Genomic DNA, 10440 nt, shown 5'->3' with positions numbered 1-10440 from the left:
GGCCAGTATTGTCAAGCCCGGAAAAGTGAGATGGGCGATAAACACCTTCAAACCCTTCAAGTCGGCGGGACCAGATCAAGTATTTCCGGCTCTTCTACAAGAGGGGCTGGAGCTGGTCGTGGGACCTCTGACAAGGACTTTGAGGGCATGTTTGGCTCTGGGCCATACGCCTAGCGCATGGAAACTAGCGAGAGTGGTATTCATCCCAAAAGCGGGAAGAATGAGCTACTCCTCTGCTAAAGACTTCAGACCGATAAGTCTGACTTCGTTTCTCCTGAAGACTCTGGAGAAATTGGTCGACGCGTATGTAAGGGACGTCGTTCTCCTGCGGCGTCCCTTGCACCGCGCGCAGCACGCGTACCGCATGGGCTACTCCACGGAAACGGCTCTTCATGCGACTGTGTCGTTCATCGAGGGGCAATTGGAGAGGGGCGGTTACGCGGTGAGCACCTTCTTAGACATAGAGGGTGCTTTTAACAACACCCCGCACAAGGTGGTGTGTGAAGAAGCGTTGCACAGGGGTGTGCCGGAGAAACTCGTAGAGTGGATCCGGGGCATGCTAGGACGGCGAGTTGTAGCCTCGTTGGGAACAACGAGGGTCAGTAGATGGGTGGAGAGGGGGTGCCCCCAGGGCGGGGTACTCTCTCCACTGCTATGGTGCCTAGTGGTGGATGGGCTGCTTGAGGGACTGAGTGAGAGGGGCTTCTTCGTGCAAGGCTACGCTGACGACGTGGCTCTGCTAGTGCGAGGACCCTTTCTCGGGCCTCTCTTGGAGCTCATGCAGAACGCACTGGGAACAGTGGAGCGGTGGTGCAGGGGGACCGGTTTGTCAGTAAATCCGCTGAAAACGGGGCTCGTTGTTTTCACTCGCAAATACAAAGTGGGCACTATAAAGGGGCCCATCTTTGAAGGTACAAGGCTAATCCCAACTGAGTCAGTGAAATATCTAGGAGTGATCCTAGATAAGAAGCTGTCCTGGAGGGAGCATCTTGAAAGCCGCTGTAAGAGTCTGTGCTCCTATTTCTGGATGTGCAGGAGAATCGTGGGCCAGAAGCCCAGGGGGCTGAAGCCCAGGATGGTCTGTTGGATCTACACTGCAATACTTCGACCCAGGCTTACCTACGCAGCAGTCGTGTGGTGGCCGAGGGCGCGGAAGAAAGCGGCGGTGGCGGCGCTCGGGCATATTAGGGCCCTGATTTTAAGAGAGGGCCTGGGTGCAATGCGAACCACGCCGGTGGCAGCCATGGGTATTTTGCTCGGGATTGAACCACTTCACTAGGTGGTAGTGGAGGCGGCGGCGATCGCCGCATACCGACTGGCCTGTGAACTGATGTGGAAAGAGGGGACTGCGCACACTAAGTTCCCCAGCGGCGTGCTGACCGACCCCATCTTCAGAATGAGGCAGGACAGGATGCCAGCAGTTCGGGCCCTGGACAGGCACTTTAAAGTGCAGGTCACAGGGCTCGCGGACGGGATTGAACCCAGAGCATCGGCTCAGGCCTGGGACGTCTGGTTTACAGATGGCTCCAAGACGGGTACGAGCTCCGGCGCAGGCATTGTTTGCCGACAGAGGAGGATGGCGGAAAGCCTGCCCCTGGATGGGTACGCCACGGTTTTCCAGACGGAGATCGTGGCAATCTTGAGATGTGCCCAACTGGCCCTGGAAGTGAAGGAAACAGGTGGGCGCGTAAGAATATGTTCGGACAGTCAAGCTGCCATCAAGGCACTCGAAGCTCCGATTTATACCTCGCGGCTGGTCTGGGACTGCAGAAATGCACTGGAGAAGCTGGCGAAGGACAAAGAAGTTACCGTGACCTGGGTCCCCGGTCACTCGGGGATTGAGGGCAATGAAGAGGCCGATCGGCTCGCCAGGGCCGCATCAGGAATGGAGGTGTCCGGGCCGGGACCGGTGCTGGGGGTCCCTTTCTGCCTTGGCAGGGAGAGGCTTCGGGCCTGGCTGCGGAGCGAGCACCTCGAGTTCTGGAGAAATGAGCTGAGGACCAAGTGTCGACAGGCCGGGGCTCTACTGGGGGAAACACCCAGTGAGGGCCTAGGTCGGGACATAAGGTCCTTGAGCAGAAGGGACGCCAGGCTAGTGGTGCAAATACTGACTGGCCATGGAGCCCTCAATTACCACATGCGCAGGCTGGGCCGTTCCGATACGGCCGAGTGTAGGGCCTGTGGGGAGGAAGAGGAGACAAGTCTCCACATTCTTTGCGACTGTCCGGCCTACGCGGGGCTGAGACTAAAACTACTAGGCTCGGCATTTCCCGAGCCAGGGCAGATTAGCAGGCTGCCTATGAGGAACTTGAGTTTCTTCTGGAAGGAATCGGGGCTCCCGTAGGCAGCAAACGACTGGAGGTGGCACAATGGACAGCAGTCTGCGTGCCGTAGGCGGATCTTCGATCCGAAGACCGCCCCCTCAGTCTTTATTATTATTATTATTATTAACTTTAGCAATTGCTGTTTTTTTGCTTTGCGGAGAATAGCGGTATTCGGAACAATTGGCAGATTTTTTCCTCCAAATTTTTTCAGTCGTTTTGACTCATTTTGCTGGAACGTGACTGCATCTTTACTTTGCTCAATCATTTGATTGACCACTCTTTCACGACGTTTGCCTCTCAATTGTCTTTTTTTTCTGCCTGCATGAAGACGTGGATTAATATTTTCTATGGTACACGAAAAAATAACATCAACATCTTTCATCGGTGCATTCTGCAATCGACCGGTTATTTTACGACTTACACTCCTTGCAGTTATCAATAAACTTTGCATAAGTTTCTGCTGTAGCGGATGGAGTAATTAAATTGTTTTTAAAAGAAAATACACAGTCCATCGATTCATGTTGCTGGCATATTTGTTCAGCAATGACATCAGTCTATTCTCCTTGCAATTTCGAGTAAATTCGCGTACCGAAAATTTTCTCTTTTAGACTAATTTCCAACCACTTTTCAGGAGACAATATCAATTTTATTTTTCTCGAATACATATTCCCAGATAAGTTACAATTTGATTTAGCGCTTAAATCAGTATCGATAGAAGAATTGCTAATGTAAGGATTGTTGTTTTCCTCTGAGTAGATTTTATATGTCGTGGCGATTAATGTTTTGAATCCATTGCGATCCGTATTGACAATCATATAAACGTGAGATGGTTCAATATGTGAACCACAAAGCGCCATACGATTGGCAATGAGGCGATAAACTTGATTCGATGGAGGTAAAATTTTTCCGGTAATATCAAGAGTTCGTCTTATCCTAAAAATTTCTTTCAATATAACTGTGTCATAAGGCATTCTGTTAATGTGTAATAGATTTGATCTAAACTGTGAACTAATATCTTCTGATGTTACCATTTAATGGTAATTAAATTTTTTTATCATTTCCACATTCAGACGAGAACTGTGTATCGACACTAAATAAAATATAAAGCTGAAGAGATAGTCTGTAATGCAAAATGTAGGCTTGTGAAACGTTTCATTATATTAATGTAGGATGTTATGGATGGATTATTCACTGATTTATTGGTTCCTGAAATTACACTGACTTATCCAATTTTCTCTGACCTGATATCTCGACTCTCTCGAATGCTAATGGTGTCCGCATATATATCACGTGTTCGGTAGCCTGACAGTCTTACTGATTCGTGCACCGCTGCAGGAGCGCGCTGGGCGCGCGACTTCGCAGTTCGCTCAATCCTACACGAACGTGTCAGGACATGTCTCAACACACAAAACATCACTCATTCTGTCTCTTATCTCACATTAATAAAATTTCATAAATTTTGTGAACCTAGAATATCACTTTTATAATTTTTTTTAAATAGAAATGTAAAACAGACTAATAAAAGTGACAGTTTTCAAAACTTCTAAATTATGTAATTTTTTTTAAATTACGGTTTTGTAGTTTCTGTGTCAGAAACAATAATCAAACATAATAAATTATAAAAAAATAAAAATAACGTAAATTCGCAATAAATATATCGTGATTAGTAAAAACAGTTTAGAAACGATGAATGGAAGCATAGATGAATTTGTAAGCATACGAAAGTATTTATTTTTATATGCTTTGTAAAGATTGTATACGATATAAGTTGATCAAAATACAAGTGGCTGCAAAACAAAGTAACGCTATTGACATACTATAAGCGGCGAAGCGAGGCGGCCGCCCGTGCCGTTTGTGAAAGACGGGATAACTCCCCGTGCCGTTTGTAAGAGACGGGATAACTTTCTGTGCCGTTTGTGAGAGACGGGATAACTCCCCGTGCCGTTTGTGAAAGACGGAATAACTCCCCGTGCCGTTTATAAGAGACGGGATAACTTTATGTGCCGTTTGTGAGAGGCGAGATAACTCCCTGTCCCGTTTGACCACGGGAGATAGACCTCGCGTGTCGAGTCGTTGGGTGTGACCCGTGACGTACGCTAGCAAGAAGAAAAAGACATTCTTCGTCTCACAAGGAAACACAGGGAAGTGTCCGCCTCAGATTAAAACGAGTTTTTAATATGTTGTAGTACAGATAAAAATAAGGGACACGTATTTTTTTATACGTGCCCATACGCACTTTAAGGGGGTGAAACACCCCTTTGAAGAAAATCGGTTTTTTTCTTTCGAAGCGTATGCCGTCGAAACTATAAGAGATAGAAAAAAAGTTTTAAATAAAAGTTGAATGGCTCGAAGAGTAATTTATAACAGCGGAAAAAAAATTTTTTTTTTTTAATTCTTTTTAATACTTTCACCCACCACTTACTTATTTTTTTCAAAATTTTTATTTTTTTTATAAGCAAAATAAAGCTTATTTTATTACGAATTCAACGGTATATGATAAAGTTACAATACAACATTCCCATTTTCCAAAAATAATTAAAAACCTCTCTATACGCACGGTACGCGCACCCGTCCGCGCGTTCGTGCGCTACGGAAGTGACTCCCTCCGATTTCGACGTGCCTTTAATATGTTGTACAGATTAAAATAAGGGACACGTATTTGTTACACGTGTCCTAATACACTTTTAAGGGTGAAACACCCCTTTGAAGAAAATCGGGTTTTTTCTTTCGAAACGTGTATCGTCGAAACTATAAGAGATAAAGAAAAATGTTCTCAATGAAAGTTGAATGCATGTTTTTCTCGCATAAGATGACAAAAACATTTCGAGGACAGTCTGTATTTAATATGAAAACGCAGATATTGAGAAAAACATTTACTACAAAATAAAACGACACTACACTAAAGAATAACAACAATTATGGTGTTGTAAGACATTAATTTCTTGTTTCGAAAATAATATGTAATTAATATAAGTTAAACATTTATTTACTGGTCTACATGATTCGACTAGAATAGTTGTTTTCTTCAACATTTTATAGATAAGGAGACTTGGATTACAAAAAATTATTACTCACACATTCCATATCTTCACTATCTAACGCCAGCTCATCAACTAACAACAAAAGAAGTAACATAAAACTAATTAAAAAATTAGTTAGAAATTTCATCTTTTATACCGCATTTATACAATTCAATTAAAGTGTTTATTAAATTCCATTAGTGTAGAAATATGCATAACCACGCTACTGGTGCGTGCACTTAGGGTCATTTCCTATCTTGAAATAGAATGTTTACGTCTCGGCAGTATTGACATGTATAGATTCAAGAGTTACGTATGTAAGGAAATGACCCAAAGTGCACGCGCCAGTAGCGTGGTTATGCATATTTCTACACTAATGGAATTTAATAAATACTTTAATTGAATTGTATAAATGCAGTATAAAAAATGAAATTTCTAACTAATTTTTTAATTAGTTTTATGTTACTTCTTTTGTTGTTAGTTGATGAGCTGGCGTTAGATAGTGAAGATATGGAATGTGTGAGTAATAATTTTTTGTAATCCAAGTCTCCTTATCTATAAAATGTTGAAGAAAACAACTATTCTAGTCGAATCATGTAGACCAGTAAATAAATGTTTAACTTATATTAATTACATATTAATTTCTAAACAAGAAATTAATGTCTTACAACACCGTAAATGTTGTTATTCTTTAGTGTAGTGTCGTTTTATTTTGTAGTAAATATTTTTTTCAATGTCTGCATCTTCATGTTATACACAGACTGTCCTCGAAATGTTTTTGTCATCTTATGCGAGAAAAACATGCATTCAACTTTCATTGAGAACATTTTTCTTTATCTCTTATAGTTTCGACGATACACGTTTCGAAAGAAAAAACCCGATTTTCTTCAAAGGGGTGTTTCACCCTTAAAAGTGTATTAAGACACGTGTAAAAAATACGTGTCCCTTATTTTAAACTGTACGACATATTAAAGGCATGTCGAAATCGGAGGGAGTCACTTCCGTAGTGCACAAACGCGCGGACGGGTGCGCGTACCGTGCGTATAGAGAGGTTTTTAATTATTTTTGGAAAATGGGAATGTTGTATTGTAACTTTATCATATACCGTTGAATTCGAATAAAATAAGCTTTATTTTGATTATAAAAAAAATAAAAATTTTGAAAAGAAATAGGTAAGTGGTGGGGGAAAGTATTAAAAAAAATTAAAAAAAGAAAATTTTTTTTTCGCTGTTATAAATTACTCTTCGAGCCATTCAACTTTCATTTAAAACATTTTTTTCTATCTCTTATAGTTTCGACGGCATACGCTTCGAAAGAAAAAAACCGATTTTCTTCAAAGGGGTGTTTCACCCCCTCAAAAATGCGTATGGGCACGTATAAAAAAATATGTGTCCCTTATTTTCATCTGTACTACAACATATTAAAAACTTGTTTTAATCTGAGGCGGACACTTCCCTGTGTTTCCTTGTCAGTAAAAGTGTTGAGTTCGTAGTTCTTGTCGAGTCGTTTAGGTGCGTCGCGTGCGAAGAGCGTCGCAGCGGTTGGCAAGCGCGCGCGAATTCTTGCCGTGTCGGCACGCGCTGGCCGCGTGATATTGGGTGTGACGCGGTGCGTACATTTGAAACTGGAGCCGGCCCGCTGAATCAAAGGGGCGTAGATGCATTGTAATTTTGAGCCGATAGTAATGCGAAGTTCGAGTTGGTGCTACGGTGCGCAACATAAATTGTGAAGCGCTAGAAAACGCGTCGCTAAAGATCTTACAAAAGGAGGCAATTGCATGCAGCCTCTCGTTCATGCCGGATCGTGCAGCTTTAGTGGAAGCGATTCTCTCATACAGAGAGAGACACGATCAGCTCACTCCAAGCAACGGGGCAAGAAATGGAGCAGAAAGCTCCGGAGAGTCCTCGGCCACCGAGAAGCTCCGGCGGACAACCGAGCTGCTCGCAAAAAACGTGACGCAGCAGCAGAAAGAGATGCAGCAACAGCAGCAGCAGCAGTTTATGACGCTCGTGTTGGAGCGCCTGAGTCGAGCCGAGAAACCAGCACAGAACGTTGGAGCGCCCAGGGACGGCCCATCCGGCCCGCCGCTGGAGCGCGAGGAGTCGTCGTCGGGGTCCTCTGCGGAGACTCCGAGGAGAGATTCGGGCGAGCGGCCAAATTGTCTCCTGAAAGGTAACGTCGTACAATATTTAGCGACGCAGATTCTAGAATTTTCAGGCACCCGAGAAGAGAACGTTGCCGCGTGGATAAGGCGCGTCGACCACGTCGGGCGTATACACGGCACCACGGACGGCATGATTTTGCTTGCTGCCTCCAGTCAATTCAAGAAAGGCGTAAAAGATTGCTACAACACGCTGGAGGGTGAGCCTTTCGAAACATGGCATTAAAAGGCGAGTTTGCCCTCATATTCGAGAGTAATGAGTTTGCCTATAAAGAACTCCAGAAGATGTAAACCAAGATGTGGCTACCCGCAAAAGAATCCTTCCACTACATTATTGCCAAGCTGGCGATGATGAATCGGCTAGAATTGTCGACGAAGGAGAAAATCCACTTGTTGATTGGCGGCATTACACTGAGTGCCGTGAAGTCAGCGGCGCTCATTGTCCGATCACTCTATAAGGAACTGGCTTATAGCAAGGAAAGCTAGTTTGCAAGAAAGTGTATTCCTCAATACTGAGGCATTTTATCTGTGGGCTAAAAATAATGAAAGAAAGAATGATAATTTTACTTAATTCAAAAACAAATAACGACAAATTAAATAAATTTTTGGAACCAAGATTCGCATTAGCAAAAATATTCCAGGTACATTAAAATATTATGTGATTATTCTTGCGAGCAAAAATAAATTAGTTATAAAAAATATTAGTTTTGATGAGGCATAAGATTTTTTCCAAAAAAAATAGAAAAAAAGAAATAAGTCTGAATAATACAAAAAGCAGACACCACTACTATTTTTTATTTTATAGTTATTTGTTGAAAATATATTATTTACGTAAATATTAAATAATTGGTCAATAAATTTGATATTATCCAGCTTTAGGCTGAAATTATAATTTTGTATTGGTAAAAATATTTATTTTCGAGAGGATTCCATTGCGATTCCAAAATTTGCTTTATAATGCAATATTCTACATGTATTAAAGTATTTTTGAGAACTTTTTCAGATTTCTAAAAATGAATAACATGTTTATTTAAAACTAGAAAATTAATTTTTTGGATATTATTAAATTTTTTTCACTAAAATTAATATTTTTATCTGAAAGTACGGGAAAAATCCTAAAAAAATCATGTCTTTAAAACTTTTTTAATTTTAGCTACAAATTAAAAAAAAATTTTTTTTTTATTTAAACGATAGCCTTCAATATCTTTGATGCAAAGCATATAATACTTATTTTTTATATCATTAACCTTATACAATACGTCCACTAACATGTTTTCATTATCATTTTAAAAATCTCAAACAGTTTATTTTTAGGTGGACCCCTTTCATGTGAAATGCCTCATATATGAGTGAGATGTTGGTCTTTTTCAAAAAGTTCTGTGTACAAAAATATTATTATTTCTACGTTTTTCAACATATTAAAGCGCTTTCCAAAGAGTTCCGGTCGATTCCAATATTAGTTAATCAACAAAAAATTAATAACTTCCAAACTCTTCGGAAGGCGCTTTAGTATGTAAAACTGTAGGAAAAATATTTTTTTGTACACACGGAACTCGATAATCGTATAAATATAATTATTTTTCAATAATTTTAATTAAATATTAATTAAACTCCTAATAATTATAAATAATTAAAAGAGCGAGCGAGGAAGATGGAGGAGAGATGGGATGGCGAGCATGGGTTGGAGAAGTGTGGGAAGGGAGTGAGTGAGTGAGTGAGTGAGTGAGTGAGTGAGTGAGTGAGTGAGTGAGAGTTGCGATGTAATAAGCTGTGTGCAAGGACTCAGCTATTTCTCTACTACTGCCCTAATGCCTAATACAGTGTCGTGTCGTTTCACACGTATATATTTATTGTTAATCTTTATCTTTTACCAATGCGTTACAAAATCTTTACTTCGTCCGTTACGCTGGCATAAGTGCCTTTATCTTACGGAGCATTCGTATTGAAAGTTACTACACAAAATTTGAATTTTGCGCAAAATACTTTATTATTGAACAACTTTGTACAGGACTCTGCGCTCGACATAACACGGCAAAGTTTTACAATAACTATCGACTCGACGTGACTCTCGCCAAGGGACATCCGTGCCCAACGCCGACGGAACAGAGAGTGTGCTCCGATTTTCGTTACTTCGGAACCCAGAGCCTGGGGGATTGATCACATTGGTCGAATTTCCTATTGACTCACGATGGCGCGGATGTGCGTACTCCGCAACGGTCGTGGGATTATCGCGTTCATCGCCGGAAACTGGCGCCCTCGGGCGGCCGCCTCGCTTTGCCGCTTACAGCTCGGCCGTCTTGCACGTGCTTGGTCCTCCAAGCTTCTTAACGTTTTTTTTTCTTTTTTTTCACTTCCTGAACTGACACTGTCGATGCACAAACTACACTTTTCTTTTTTTTTTTTTTTTGTATCGCTGTTACACTTGTGAGTGACTTCTTAGCCTAAGATTACATGCACGTCGGAGCTTAATTTCGGGCGGAAAATCTAATTTAATTTCTTACAACTAACTTATACTATGACTTGCATGACAAAGAATTGTACAAAAGAGTTACATTTTATATACATTATCTTGACTCTTATCGCTCATCGGAGGGAGCGGCTTGACCCAGGGTTTTATTCTGTCCGGTAAGAGAATCGTGTTTAATAGACGAGACGCGAGGCTGCATCCAGGGATATCTGTGATTACATAGCGATTATTCCCCAAATCTTTGGCGACTTGGTACGGCCCTTTGTAGTTGGACTTTAAATTACTGCTAGTTCCTGGTTTTACTTTTGCGTCTCGTATGGAGACCAAATCTCCAACCTGATATATCGAGGAGCTACGCAATCGGCGATCTTGGTATATCTTGTTATAATTTTACAGCTTCTCTGTTGTTCGCAGGGCTGACTCGGTTGCCATTTTTCGTTTGCTCGCTATGTCGTCGTCGATGGACGA

The 10440-nt window shown here is 41.7% G+C and overlaps 1 protein-coding gene across 1 annotated transcript; it reads left to right on the top strand.

Annotated features, from left to right (window-relative positions):
• The first annotated feature begins 1564 nt into the window (after nt 1–1564).
• Nucleotides 1565–2385, top strand: LOC120359800. Its single transcript, XM_039458937.1, has one exon. The coding sequence runs from the start codon at nt 1577–1579 to the stop codon at nt 2342–2344; it is 768 nt and encodes a 255-aa protein (XP_039314871.1). The 5' UTR covers nt 1565–1576; the 3' UTR covers nt 2345–2385.
• The last annotated feature ends 8055 nt before the right edge of the window (nt 2386–10440 follow it).

The sequence above is a fragment of the Solenopsis invicta genome, chromosome 16, assembly GCF_016802725.1.
Source record: "Solenopsis invicta isolate M01_SB chromosome 16, UNIL_Sinv_3.0, whole genome shotgun sequence".
NCBI classification, from domain to species: Eukaryota; Metazoa; Arthropoda; class Insecta; order Hymenoptera; family Formicidae; genus Solenopsis; species Solenopsis invicta.
The sequence above is the reverse complement of the archived record's forward strand: the minus strand, read 5'-3'. Positions and strand labels throughout refer to the sequence as shown.

Bases quoted from the DNA above. Each gene is read 5' to 3' on its own strand.
- LOC120359800 (XM_039458937.1), top strand. From the start codon at position 1,577: ATGGCGGAAAGCCTGCCCCTGGATGGGTACGCCACGGTTTTCCAGACG.